We start from the raw sequence: 14,805 nt of genomic DNA on the forward strand, positions 1-14,805 counted from the left end.
TTATGCTTTCGAGTTCATAATTACCCCGAAATGTGGGTGAATTTACAACATTGTCATTGAACACGACATTGACAAATATAATTTATACAGTGCTAACGATTTAGAATAACAATTTCGTTACCGTGTTCTTAAAAGCGGGTGATTAAAAAATATAATGTTGTGATTGTTTCCAAATCAAATGATCAAACGCCTCACGTAATCGTTCCGTGCGGATGCTATTGTTTATATATTTTTGCAAAAAATACTCCGCGTTTCCGATAAAACCATTTTCAGAAAGCCCTAGAATTAATTTATCCGAGTCCCATCCCGTTATTTTCACTCGCGTTATACTCGGCTTGTCTCTTCCCGCCATCCCGCCCCAACGGGCTTCCCGCGCACGCCTCGCTCTTCTTCTTCGCCCACATCTTCAGCATTTTTGGGGTTTCCTTGGAGCAACAAACGGTTCTTCGATGGCGGACGTCAAGAAGCTATCCGTCTCCGATCTCCTTCTGCTATCCCGCCCTGTCACTGGCGCTTTCTCCCTATCGGTCTCTCCATCCAACCCTTCCGACTCTTCTGAGAATGCCGTCCCCTCCCCGGGTAGGACGAGAAAGCGTGCCCGTGGCGATGATAATCAGGATCCGGGTCTCTCGGAGAGAAGCCCTAGAATTTTAGAGCCACTGGATCATCCGGCGATTCTGATCGGCACTGTTGATCTGTGGACCGGTGTTTCGGATCGACGGTCTGGGTGTTCCAAGAACGATTGTCTGCTTTTCGCCGACGAGGGAGCTAGGGTTTGCTGCGACGTTCTTGAGTTAGACATTGGGATGATAGGGAGACGGGTGACGGTTCTTGCTTGGAATTTCATTCCGTCCAAGTGCACTGCAGGGTTGCTGGAAATAATCAAGTGGGAGTTGGCTGAACCGCCGCCTCATCGGTGGTCGTCGGGAGGTGGGAGCTCTGAACATGGGTTCTATCCCTTGTGTCCGTCCAGCGATTCTCTTCAGAGCGAGGTCCGCTCGTTTTCGGGCTGCCGCCGCATTGGTCGAGACGAGGTTTCTGGACAGTTAACTGCTGTTAGCCCCGTTTTCGACGTTCCTTGCACGGCAAAGAGTGGACTTCCTGACGTTCTCAGCGAATCTAGGCCCGAGAATTTTAAGGGATTCCTGGTGGAATTCTTAGTTTGTGATTGCTCTGAATGCAGCAGTGTTATGTATTCGAGCCATATTTATGGCAGTAATGTGAACCCTGTGACGGTGTATTTTTGCGGTGCGGCTGCTAAATGGCGCCCCGTGTTTGCTAAACTCGTGGGCAGTTTTATCCATGTAGTGGGGCTGAAGAGGAAATTGGTGCTTGTTGACGTAGAAACTATTCCTATGTTGGTTTCTACGTCGAAAACTGGCATGCGCTTGTACAGAAAGGAACAGGAGGTCTCCAACGAAGGGGCATCGACGAGGAAAAGGACCACTGTCAAAAACGAATTTACTGGTCAATACACCGGTGTGGCTACGGGGGTCTATATGCAAGGGATGGTTGTTGAGCTGGACGAGAAAGTTTGGCTGGTTTTCACAGATCAACTGGAAAATCCTCACTCATTGAGGGTCGGTGCTATTGTATGTATTTCGTTAGACCTCTTTGTTGTTTTGTTTATGCGCGTTTAAATTGCTAGCGACTGCTTTCTCAATGCTGGCGTGTTTGTATCTGTTTTGACATGTATTTGAAGGTTGATGTGAGAAATGCTCATTTTATTCTCCCCAAGTTTTCTTGGAGTAAGATCCTCTTACTTGGTGCCTGCGTCAAGACGGTGCTCATTATAAAACGTTTTTCTGCCTTGGCTACTCAGTAAGCGTTATCCTTTCGAAACGTCACTAGTATCTGTAGTTTCGAGGCATGAAACGCTTGGTTCTTGACTTGCTGTGTTTCTATTGCAGATGTCATGTCAGGTCTCGCACTAACAGTCTATTGGCTAAGTTTGTTGGCTCCTTACCTTTTATTGCAAAATTCTGGTATATTCGTGCTTCAAGCGTATATATATCTAGATTACTAGTTCACAGATATTTAAACTTGTCTGGTTGGTTTCAGGATGCTGCTTATGGTTTCAAGTTTCAGAGAAAAATTCTCTGGAATCCTTCTCGAGAAGGAAATCCTAGGGTCAAAAAGTGTAATCTACTTTATTTGCAATGCGCTTGTTTGTATGCTAATCTTAACATTTCGTTAAATGATACAAAATCGTTATCTTTCCAGAAAGAAGGACTGGTCCAGATATATGCTAAGTTGTGCTTTTCTTTGCACTCGTCACAACTTCGGGTAAATTGGTAAAGACTGATGGTTCTTTGAGTTCTATCCTAACGTACTGTCGTACGATAAATGATAATGGACATTTTTCCTTTTTCTGCTTGTTGTTTATGCTATGCATAAACTGTGATGCGTGTTCTACTACAGCATGGAATATTTAAAGAATTTTGCAAGCATAGTTGCTGGGATGGTTCTGAGCTTGGAACAACAAAATTGGTCTGCTAATCTCTCTCTCCCCCTATCTCCCTGAAGTTTTCCTGTTTCTGTATGGCTGCAAACGCATGTACATATGTCTGCTAGCATGACTTTCTGCATGGCCATGTGCCTACATGTATGAGAATGTGTAAGCATAATGCGAACACATCTCTCACCCAATAAAGCAATTTCATGGCTTCGAAAAATTCCACTTCCAGTAACGTGAAAAACATGCTTGTAGCAAATGTAGAGTAAAAAAGATTTCTATTTCCACTTTCACATTCTGGCAAAGAAGAGGAGGGAAATATGGGAAAGAAGGGGCAGGCTACCGTAAGGCATCTTATGCAGACTTTGTTCCTTTTATTCCATTTTCCAGTGTTGTATGTATCGTATCGTTTACAAAATACGATACGATACACCCCCTGTATCGTAAATGGGTGTGTATTGTACCTGTATCGTACGATACGGTGCGATACGGGCCCCCGTATCGTACGATACGGTGCGATACAGGCTGATTTCTAAAAAGGATGCTTGAACCCCATTTTTTTGAGTTTTTTTTTATAAAAACCCACCCCTAATTCATTTATAATCTATAGATTGTACTGCCTTAGAGGGAAACCATCGATTTCCATTGTGAAATCATCGATTTTCACCTTGAAATCATCTATTAAACCATGGATTTGTGCATGGGTGGCTGATTCCCATTGGGAGGAAAGGGGTTTTTTTAAACCATGAAGATGAAGATGAAAAAGAATGATATTGTTATGAATTTTGATGTCTATGAAGTATGAATGATGAACCGTGAACACGTAAGTTTATAGCATTTAGCAAAATAATAAGTCTATCATTATCTAAAAGACTAAAACATGTATTCTATGAAGAATTTATTATTTTTAATTTTTCTGATTTTTTTAATGATTTTTTCGATTTTTTTAATTTTTTTCTGATTTATTATTATTATTTTTTTAAAATTTACGATATGGTTACGATACGGCGTATCTTAAAGCCCGACCAATACGGCTTACGATATGCGTTTTACAACATTGCCATTTTCCACAATTGTTTTCAGAGTTAACACCTGTGTGTCAGAGAGCTATTACAAGCAATTTCTGTTATATGATAATTGCTTTGGATGAGTGATTCTCCTTGGTCTATCAAGTTTGTTGCTAATATCTATGATCCATTAAGACAATTACTTGATGCTTATGAGGAACATGCAATTAAATAGTGTTTTTTTTGGTGGAATACATGGGTCAAACAAACAATTTTGAAGCTTGTGCAGTCCTCTTTTGTATTTTGAATCCCGTTGATATTTTTGTCTGATATGAGCATTACCAATCTCTTACATCTTCAATCATGCTGGGCTATAGGCACTACCAATCTCTTACATCTTCAATCATGCTGAATCCCTGTGGATGCGTTCACTGACATGCATTCAGAAGCAAGCAAAAAGTATCAAAACCAGCAAAGATGTTGTCCTTCTTTCACATGAGAGGACATCACAGAGCAGTTTTTCTCGACAGATCATATCAAGTAAGGATCTTGGTATGGTTTTGCTTGGCATGCTACAGGTTAGTGTCACTGGTCTCTGTACGGGGAAGCTGAAATATTCTTAGTAGCACCTTCTGTTATTGTATAATAGACAACTATAACCACAACTAAAGGGATTATTATGTATAGGATGTCGATAAACAGTCTTCTTTTCTGCTTAAGTTCGATGTTGGGTTAAATCGACAAAATTCAAGGTCAATTTTGGCAGATTTCATCAATTTTAGGACCTCCAGTGGTGGGAGGTAATGACAAACTTGCATACTTGGAAACTATTTTAGGTTCAGAATTCATATCCATTTTTACCATATCATTCCAAGCATGTGCTTATAACCTATAAAACGCTTTGCTTCCATCTTGATTTCCTTTTCTACCAGTTATGTGTTTTTACCTTTTAATGAAGAAAAATAATAATAGGAAAAAATGGAAAATTGGGTGTCTCACATTCCTCCACTTCAAACAATATATTAGGAGATACTACCCAAAAAAATTTTTTAGCATTAAAGTTCTAAAAAATAATGTTTTTATTTGGGCGCCTAGCAGCCTAGATGTTTAGGCTGCAGCTAGTCCCTACATGTGCTTTTAACTGCATATGACATGAATGTATATGCTTAACAAACACATAACATACCTACATTCGTTGTTCTTATATGTAAATTATAAAAAGAGAATGGAAATTTCAATGCATTATCATTTTTTTTTGAATGTGTAAACCTTTCAGGCTATTCTTTTTGTGGCTAAAATAGTTGTTCAATATAAGAAAAGGTTCCCAAAGGAAAAAGTTCTCAAGATCTTCCATAGAAGTTACCAAATCACATGTTATAGGAAGATAGACATTTTGTCAAGAAGTGATAGAAAGGAAAACTTTGTGGTGTTCTACAAAGACTGCGAAACAAAAAATTACCAAGTTCATCGTGATGTATAAGGAATTGGTCCTTTGATGTTTTAGTTACTATTTATTGAAAAGGTCTGTTTGATGCTCCTTAGGACATATTGTTTGCTTTATACGACAAAGATAAAGTTGCAATACTATGTTCTCATGCTTATAAAAGCTTTTTTTTCTTTTTGAATATGTAAAAATCATCCTTTAAAACCATTTTCCCTTTAATTCTTTTCCACATGTTTGGTTTTCCTTTTTGTTTACTTTCTTCTATGTATGATATTAGTGTCATATCATTTTTTTGGAACTTGTGCTCAGGTGTCTCCCTCTTCTGGGAAATTGCAGTTGATAGATGCAACAGGAAGGGTTGATGCTGTAGTGCCTGATTTCCGGTTGCATACCAATGATCAGATCATGTATAAGGTAATTATAATGTGTTGGTTTTATGTTTCATATGCATTGCACATGCTTCTTTGTTGTATCATCATTAGCATTTAATTTCTGCTTAGATTGGGATTTTTTTTCTTTGGAGATTCGATGTTGATCTTTAGCTGATTTTGGCCACTAGGAGAGTTTGATTTTTTTAACTCTTCGTAAAACGATTCCTTTCCATCTCTGTTACTTGTTTACCAAAGCATCAGGTTGTTGATATTGGTGACAAAAATGGGAAAGGGATTCCAAGCAGTTTGTTGTGTTGATAAGGTGACACCTGGATTTGAACTGGGGAGAAAGGATTTGCAGTTCCTGCCTTATTGCTCGGTCATGCTGCCAAAAGATAAATAATAAATGGGTGTAAAATGCTCTTTCTTGGAGAGGGTTACTGAATCATTGGTTTTTAATTAGATTTGCATCTTTCAGTTGTGTTTCACTTATCTATCCATGTTTTTACCCAACTTACTCTTCTTCTAGTTGAGATAATTTTCTTAGATCTGTTGTACAATATCTCAATGTAAGGCCTAAAAACTGCCCTTTCTATCAGCCCTTTGTCTCCTTTCTTTTTATACTGTGAATACTGTGAGTGCAAACTTCAAACAAACATGGTAGGTGATGAGATCAGAAAAAACACGGGCTGATGTTTGACAGAGTGTGCATCAGTTTTCTGTTCTTTTCACTCATGAATATGTAACACTTGATTCTTGTCTTGTTGTTCTCTGCAGCCTGAAGCAAGATTAAGGTGCAGGATGTTTATGCACTTTGAAGGGTCATTTTTAAATCTCCAAAATGCTTCTATGTTGCCCTCATTTTGAAAGGAGTTACGTCAGATGCAAACAGGAATATATTTCTTTTATTATTATTATTATTATTATTTATTGTTTTTGCATCTCAGTCTGTCTGGACATCCATAAGCCCATATGAGATCAAATATTCCCTTAACTCTTTTCATTATCAAGTAATTCTCTTTTTCTTCTTCATTTTTCACATGGTTGGTATGAAATCAGAAGCTTCTGAGATGGGGTTCTGTTTGTCTTTTTTAGCTTTTGAAACAAAGATGGAGATGGATTCAGGAAGGACTTCACTTTGATATTGACTTATTTTTTTTAATTTGTGCAGTCTGGTTATTCATACTCATACATACAAGTCAATGCTAAATGATTGAGAAGCTGAGAAGCAATATATTGTTGTGTGGACATATTAGATAGGACTACATAAAAGTTTGTGTTTAGTTGCAATGTGATTGCAAAAGTAGGAATGCATGCTACGGACTTAATTTGGTGTGATATTCTGGATTTATCATGCTTTTATGTTAGTTAATAAGCTGATAAATGTGTATAATTTCTTTTAATCTAGTCTTTCAGTGCTTAGGACAGTCATTGTAAAGGTCCACATCTTACATGCTAATACCACTTGAAGTCTGTAGTTCCATCCATTATATTCTCTTGGTGCACCTTCTTCTTTCTATTTCTTTTTGTTGTCTTCTGCAATTTGTTGTCTATCATGTTTTCTGGTAAGGAATGTACATAGCTGGTTTCTGCATTTATTTGAAAACATATTTGGCTGCTGTATGAAAATTATTTCTTCATGAAAAGAGGGGAATAGTATTATATTTTCCACTCTTTCTAGTTGCCTTTTCCCCTTGTTTGACTGGGAAACTGCTAAACTTGGGCATCTTAGTGGTGGACAAATTAGCTTCATTATTGGGACATTTCTCATGTAGGATTTTTTTTTTTAATTGGATATTGCTTTGTGTAACTGTTTTAGGAGTTTGGTTTTGCTGCTTCAGGTTGATGATTTCAGGCTCATCATGGAAGGGCAACCTTTTGATGGCTTAGGAATTGTGAAGAGCAATTCAGCTTTCTGTAGGAACATTTTCCAACATGTAGCAATGGATAGAAGGTTGCCACTCACAATCTATGTGCACTTCTATCTGAAGACAGCAACTTATATTGATTCTCATATGCAGTTGTCTGCTTCAAACCATGATCCTGGTATATCTAATGGCCATTTGTGGGGGAGGTTTCACTTGCTCTTTGTCACACATAAGTTTCCTGCCAATTATAATGTATGTTCCATAGCTTAATTCTCATCTTTTCTGGTTGTGTTCATTTCTTGGTGATTATTGTGCTTTACCCATTTTATTCCTTTGTTCTTTGCAGGTTCATGTTGATAAAAAATTACCAAATAACTCTAGACTGTATGCTGAGGCCATCCTAACTCCTTTTATTTTGTTTTTTCCTGGACAAAATGGAGATTGTCCAATCTATGGGAAGGAGAAGATTTTGGATAAATATTTAACATATAATCATCCATATGGTCACCTGGAGGAACACTGGTTCAATAAAGAAGGCAATTTTGAGGTGGCAAGAACACCTTTTTCATCTAAAGTAAATGATGATGTGGATAATTCTGGTTTGGATTTGCATGACATGAATCTAGATACTTGTCCCAACTTTTCCTTTTGTCATCAACATGATGACATTCATGATCTGAAGCAGGAAGTAAAAACCGAAGGTTTTGAATTTCCTTTGGATGTTAGTTGCTCTGTTGTTTCAAGCAATTACAGTAATTGCTGTTCCTGTTTCCGGGGCATCTTTTCATCGGTCGGCAATTGGAACAGAAATGGAGATTCAGAAAAGTCTAGTGGTGAAGTTCTTTTGGAATTCAATTCTGGTAGCTTTGAGAAGTTTCAGGTCACAAGAGTTCTCTTTCTGTATGTTTGTGTGCATATATGCATGGAAATGTTGATTCTGTTGTTGACAAATGCCTCATTTTTGTTCCAGGTGCTTCATATTGGAGCCTATTATATCATCAGGTGTGATCAGGATACATCAGGATGTCAGCTAGATGATATTAAGGATTCATGTTCCGTGAAGGTCCTCATGACACCTAAAACTCAGTTTTGGTGTCTTTCCTTCTCCAGTTCTCCAGATCATTGCAAGAAACCATCTGTTTCTATCCTTGAATCAGTTATTGATCCCTTGACTAATTCTTCTCTTATCATGAATGAGGTTCCTTTAAGATATTTTACAAAGAATAGGCTGATACATGAGAAATTCAAGTCCCATCTCATGGATCATGTTTTTTTCGATCTTGATTTGCACTTACCTTATGCTAAATTGAAATTCTTGAGACAAGTTCTCAGTGCTGTTGAAGATTTGAGGAAAGATCAGTCTTACACATTCAGAGAAGCTCATGGTTATAATGGTGGTGTTTTCAATGCAAGCACTTCTTGTATGAGCAAGATAGAATGTTTGTTGCTCAGAGGAAATTTTGTATGTGTCTGTGGAGAAATTCTGGATGTTCATTGTTTGAGTAGCTGTTCTGTTGCATCTAAATTATTTCAAGTACTTGGCACTGGGAATAAGTCATGGTTGAGTTTTCTCCTACAAGGCGAAAATGGCATCTGTATTCATGTTAACGAAGGCCACCGGATGGTATTCACTTCTCTTCTACGTGATGTACATGTTTGAGCATATAAGATGATTTGCTTAAATTTATTTGGAATCTTTAGGTGAAGATCCGTGGAACTTTGGACGTGCATGCTTGTCCTTCAGGAGTAGGTCCAGGAACGATAGCTACCTTTTATCGTGTCCTGTCAAGGTGTGTCCTGGAGTCATTTTGGGCTTTTGATTTACACATTGTTATTGGTTTTGGTCTCCATTCTTGTTTAGCTGTCTTGACCGAAATTGTGATAGTTATTTGAACGCACCACTTCACCAATTCACCTACCAGTTTTTGAAAACTTTGCATCGAGATTGATGTGTCAGGTTCTGTTACTTGATCCTTCAGGTCAAAGTGTTTGTTGCCTTGTAAGACATCATAGATGTAAAAAGGTACTTACAGGCTATAGAATAATTGATAAATAATCTTGAATATTAAATGAAATTGCTTGCTGCTGTTGGGTCTAGCATCCAAAATATGCATTCAGCCTGTAATTTGTGTTCGTGATCTATGCACATCTAATTGATTGATGCTAGCAATTTTGTAGGACTGGTTTACTCTTGGTGTTCTTTTGTAACTCAAGGAAACACCCCACACTTATCATTTTAAGGCATCTGAGTAAATTGGAAACTTCATGGCACTAATTCTTTCGCTTGCTCAAAGCTTTTTCTGGTCCTCGTTTCTTGTATGATGGTTATATGTTCTGCTTGTGATTGCAACTGGTTTACTAGCGTCCCTCTACTCTCACATGAGGTAGGTATATTATCCACAGGATTCATAACTTGAAGTCCCCTAGTTTTGGTAGTGTAGTGCTCAATTAACTAGCTTGTTGGATCCTTCTTCCAAACCAGATTTTAGGATGACAATGATTTGGTGAACTAATAACCATCCCCAAAATTAGATATTGCCTATGTGTTATGCATTGTCACAAAAGACACATTTTATTTGGAAAAGCACGACAAGAACGTTAAAAACAGGTAAGCCAAAAAATGGGAAAAAAATGCTTTTTTCTTTGAAAAAAACACCAAAATGAAAAAAACGTGAAAAAGCACATTTTTTTGTTGTTTTTCCTTTGTTTGTGTTTTTACATTTTTTAGTTACCAGTTTTTTATTTTCACATGTTACTTTAGGATCTTTCCTTTTTAACTTATTTTAAAACTTGCCAAGATTTTCCTTATCTTTTCCTGAGAAAAACAACTTCCTGAGAAAAAACTCAGCTGTTTAATAATGAAAACGATATTTGTGACAATACTGTTATATTAACAATATATACTTTGGGTTCTGGCAAATGCAGGGATACATGTAATGTGGACTTCCTTGTGTTTACCCAGTGATGATAATTTCAGCACCAATATCCACAATATTCACAGGACCTGACACATGCCTATTCCAATAGGATGAGGCAATGGTACAAGAGAATTAAGTCCAATTACTTGTCTGGTTGAACTCAGAATTCTATTCATAATGGACTAGGATGGTTCAGGAATTTATACCAAATATGGATGCAACCCATGTTTTTTATTATAATCTGAGATTTTTCAATGTAAAAAAGCAAGAGTGTTTTCTTGGACATGGGCTGGGTCTGGTTTATGTTTTGCTAATCGGACCAAGGTCTGCTATTTCTTGTGAAGGTCTGATAGAACATGGATCTGATCGGGTGCCTCTGCATTTTAGTCAACCTAGCTCTGTACCACTCACACCTATGACACTCTTCCTGTTGATGCTCCTAGTCATTCCTTTCTAGTGGTAGAGCCTGATGCACCATCATACTCCTGGATGTCTCTTGGTTATATTTTGGTCAACCTTGTCTATTATTTTTTCACTTTCTATTTTGTCACTGATTTAGAAAATTCACTAACCTAATTTCCAGGGATAACTGGAGATAGCTATTCCCAGGTACTCTCTTGTTTTTGATTGCATGTGCTTTGTATGTTTTGGAATACATGATGTACTATCTCATATAACTTATCAGGTTATTTTCTTTGAACATGTTTTGCTCAATTTTTCTAATTATAAAATATAATTTCCCTGGATAAATGGTTTTGTTGCCAATTTAGTCAACTTTGCTTTTGTTCATGCGGTTTTGACATTGAGGACTTCCGCAATGGCCTGCTTTTATTACATTGGGTTCCATGTGTTCCAATTTTTATTAGTCTTGGTGAATTTTGCAGAAAACATTTTTTTTCCATTAGTTTGTGTTTTCACTACTGTTTGACTGGCAGCAGTTCCAGTGAAGGGCACGTGATGGTGTTGACTCCTGCAACTTTCATTGTAGTCAATGTGATAAAGGAGGTTCATCATCATGATGGTGGAAAGTTTCTTGCATCCCAGATTAAAGAAGATGTGGTTCTTCCATCTTGGACCACAAGATCTTCAAGCTTGATCTTTCAGTCCTTTCACTGTTTTGGATCTAGTTCCATCCAATTACGTGGACAGGTATGGTTATGCTGTTCAACCTAAGCATATTGCTGATTGTTATCATAATGTCGGACTTTTCATAAGTCTGCCTGTATAGAAATATGAAGTTGACTAGGTTTTTGTCTATGTTATATTGTTTTTGTCTTACCCATGATTTTGATTTTCAAAATTTGATGTCCCACAGGTAGTATCTGTGTGTGTATTGGTTCTTGAGAAGCGTCTGCATAAATATAAGAAGCCTTGCTTTTGGCGCAGTAGAAAGATCCCTTCAGTTAGCATTCCTCTGGCTGGTTTCATTTTTGGTGAGCCTCAGTGTATACTTAAGATGCTGAATTCGTTTACTTTAGGAACTATGCCCACACACCATGAAAAAGCTGAAGTCTCTGCTGTGCAAGTTTCATCAGTCTTTGACAAAAGCCTAAAGTCCGCATATATTAATCATTATCCATTCTGAACGTTCATCTGACTATTCTAATCTGTTAGATGGTCATTGCTGTATTGGACCGTGGCTGTAAGGCTGAATAAAGACCCACGGTCACATACATCATTCCCTTAATTTAATGCCTCCAACTTTGGCTAGTGGCAAGCCATACATCGAACCAAAATGAATACATGAAGAATGGACCTAATCCAGGACGATTTTCCATGTAGCATTAATGTCCCAAACAGCAGGAACCTTTCTGCAGATTTGAACTTTTCACATGATTTTCTGAGTTTTTGACTGGCAATGTATTCCTATGATTGCAGATGATGGTTCATTGTCATGTTGCTGTTGGGCTTCTGCTGACAGTGCAGCTGCTTTACTGAGACTAAATAAATCTGCATCTGAAGTTCTTGTTTCCAAACGCAATCGTAATTTATGTGAGAGTGGAGGGCCCTTACACAAAGTTGGTGACACTCTTGGGAAAATTATAAAGAAGCACCGCCGAATCGTTGTAAGAAGTACCTGTGCTGCCATATCTGATGATTTATCTTGTCTAGACTTTTCATATTCCAGCTGCTCAAATAAAACATTGAGCACTTCTGATCAAGATCTTCTCAAGTTTATTATCATTAATGCTTGCTCAGGTCCTATAATGGTGAGTTTTTCTTCTTCCACCCTCCGTCTTCTTCTATCTGTCTGTCTCATTGATTTTCTACTTGTTGCAGTGTGTCATAGGCAGTGTAATGGGTTCTGATAACCTTGAGTTCATCCAGAACTACATGGACATGCCAACCAAGGTGTATCCCCCACATCATTTTTGGGTTGAAGAGGCTTCTCACGTGGATGCCCTTTCAGAGGCGAGGAGCCTTGTGCATGATCTAACCTGTTAGTGTTTGTTGTACATTTTTGCACCATGGAGCCTACATGCAATCTATGAAATGAGTTTTCTATTGGTGGCTGGTGGTAATGCCACTTACTTGGCATCAGGTTGCTGCTTCGAGATTCAATGCTGATTGTGAGTTGGTAGGATCGTTGCTCATGTGCAAAGTTGTCTCCTGTCAACGTAAGAGTTTTCTATTGGAATTCAGAGGAATGAGATGTGAGTTTGTTTTCTACTACTCCCAGGACAGTTGTCATGTAGTGCTGTAGAACAAGATTTATTGGGATAGTATGTTCTCAGTGCTAGGAATTCCCAAGCATTCACAAATAGCCTTGATGGATTGCATTAGATTTATCAGAATAGCTTGTTTGTTGCCAGTGCTACAAATTTCCAAGCCCTTGCAATGAGCCTTATTGGACTTCCAGGTATTGTAACTTTGTTTCTGTCTCACGAATATATATAGGAAAATTGATTGGTGACTCTGGCTATCTAGAGTCATGCAGTCACTCATGAGGGCTGCCTGTGGATGGTTGAGAGAAAAATGAAAAGAAAAAGGTGGTTGACATTTTTGTTATGTAGTTTTAATTCACACCCCTTTTCTCTCAATCATCCATCATGATTGAACAGACGGCCCTCATGAGTGAGCTCAGTGAGTGAATAGCCAGAGTTACCACTCACTCACACCCCTCTCTCTCTTTATATATATATATATATATATATATGTGTGTGTGTGTGTGTGTGTGTGTGTGTGTAGATGCTAATTGATGAGGCAACTCAAAACAAATGTGTGTTTCTCATAGTTATGTATGTATCTATCTTGCAGTTGAGTAATTCATGTGAATATTCGCTCACAAGAGTAGAATCATGTTGGCTATGGAGGCTTTTGCAGAATTTCCTTGATCTGGAAGGACAACCAGACTGCATAAACTAGCCGAGAATTCAAGCATGGCCTGTTCTCACATGGTCCATTATGCCTCTGACCTGATCTCATGAACTTAATTTTGCCCAGCAAGCCAATTTAGGCTTGTAATATGGATGCATGTAAGATGTATACTTGTGACATATCAATAGAGGAGGAGTTAGATGTATTGTATTTCTGAACAAACTGGATTATCTAGGATCCATGTAAAGCTGTATTTTTCTTTTTTCAAATATAAGCCAATTTGGGCTTGTAATATGGATGCATGTAAGATGTATACTTGTGACATATCAATAGAGGAGGAGTTAGATGTATTGTATTTCTGAACAAACTGGATTACCTAGGATCCATGTAAAGCTGTATTTTTCTTTTTTCAAATATAGCCTCACGTAGATGTGTTTCACATTGTTCATTGTTGATCTTCCAGGAATCAACAGTTGGGAGCACCTAATTACAATATAAGGCAGATTTTCATGAGGTTTGACATCGATGGCTTAGTTTTTTTCTTGACGGGTGATGGCTTAGTTTGTCATTAAACTATGAGCATGAACATTCTTGATTTGTCTCACTTTTTTTTGTGTGTGTTTCTCCCTTTCTCCCCCTCTCATATGTATGTATAAGCAGTTATGCACACACACACACACACACATGTATGTAGGATGTATGTATTTATATAGACTTTGAGTTGTGCACCATTACTAATGTGTGTCTAGGATGCCAAAAAAGTCAACAAAAATACCTTGAAAAAGATTTCTTTTTAACGTTTCATCTGTAAATGTCCTATTTAGTTGTTTAAATTGGTTGACACAATGGATACCATCAAAGACTTAGCAAAATTTAGGGATTAATGTTTCTTTCTTGTTTTCTTAAGGGGGAAAGATTGTGGGTTTTATAGATAGTTTAAAAAGGTAGGTATCGTAAGACACAAGAGAGAGAGAGAGAGAGGAGAGATGAAGGAGAGGGAGAAAGAGAGATGCTCGCTTTTGTTAGGTTGACTTTCAGTAGGACTTTCTTTTGGTTCATGGAGAAGGAAATGTTTAACTTGCTTATCGTTAAATTAGTTTAAAATATGGTATGTTCTTGTTATGATGTAGGTATCGTAAGACACAAGAGAGAGAGAGAGAGGAGAGATGAAGGAGAGGGAGAAAGAGATGCTCGCTTTTGTTAGGTTGACTTTCAGTAGGACTTTCTTTTGGTTCATGGAGAAGGAAATGTTTAACTTGCTTATCGTTAAATTAATTTAAAGTATGGTATGTTCTTGTTATGATGTGCTGAACAAGAAATTCAGCGTCGCTGTTATATTGTTAACTATATGCAATGGTTCAACAAAGTAACCTATGAGAGTGTCTCTGTATCGACCAAGCTAGGATCTAATGAAAATTGAATCT

The 14,805-nt window shown here is 37.8% G+C and overlaps 1 protein-coding gene across 3 annotated transcripts; it reads left to right on the forward strand.

Moving 5' to 3' along the window:
* Positions 1-317: 317 nt before the first annotated feature.
* LOC116250813 (CST complex subunit CTC1) lies at positions 318-13,729 on the forward strand. Of its 3 annotated transcripts, none has more exons than XM_031624754.1 (17): positions 318-1,592; positions 1,703-1,821; positions 1,911-1,985; positions 2,062-2,140; positions 2,224-2,286; positions 2,422-2,490; positions 3,840-4,040; positions 5,216-5,320; positions 7,119-7,397; positions 7,492-8,025; positions 8,116-8,769; positions 8,847-8,935; positions 10,999-11,212; positions 11,379-11,496; positions 11,942-12,273; positions 12,344-12,923; positions 13,322-13,729. In XM_031624754.1, exons 1-16 carry the CDS (start codon positions 450-452, stop codon positions 12,506-12,508), a joined length of 4,239 nt encoding a protein of 1,412 aa, XP_031480614.1. In that variant the 5' UTR covers positions 318-449; the 3' UTR covers positions 12,509-12,923; positions 13,322-13,729. The 3 variants fall into 3 exon arrangements, with proteins under 3 accessions (XP_031480614.1, XP_031480615.1, XP_031480616.1); XM_031624755.1 differs by having other exon boundaries at positions 11,002-11,212; XM_031624756.1 differs by having other exon boundaries at positions 5,243-5,320.
* Positions 13,730-14,805: the final 1,076 nt, after the last annotated feature.

Source organism: Nymphaea colorata, chromosome 3, assembly GCF_008831285.2.
Source record: "Nymphaea colorata isolate Beijing-Zhang1983 chromosome 3, ASM883128v2, whole genome shotgun sequence".
Taxonomy (NCBI): Eukaryota; Viridiplantae; Streptophyta; class Magnoliopsida; order Nymphaeales; family Nymphaeaceae; genus Nymphaea; species Nymphaea colorata.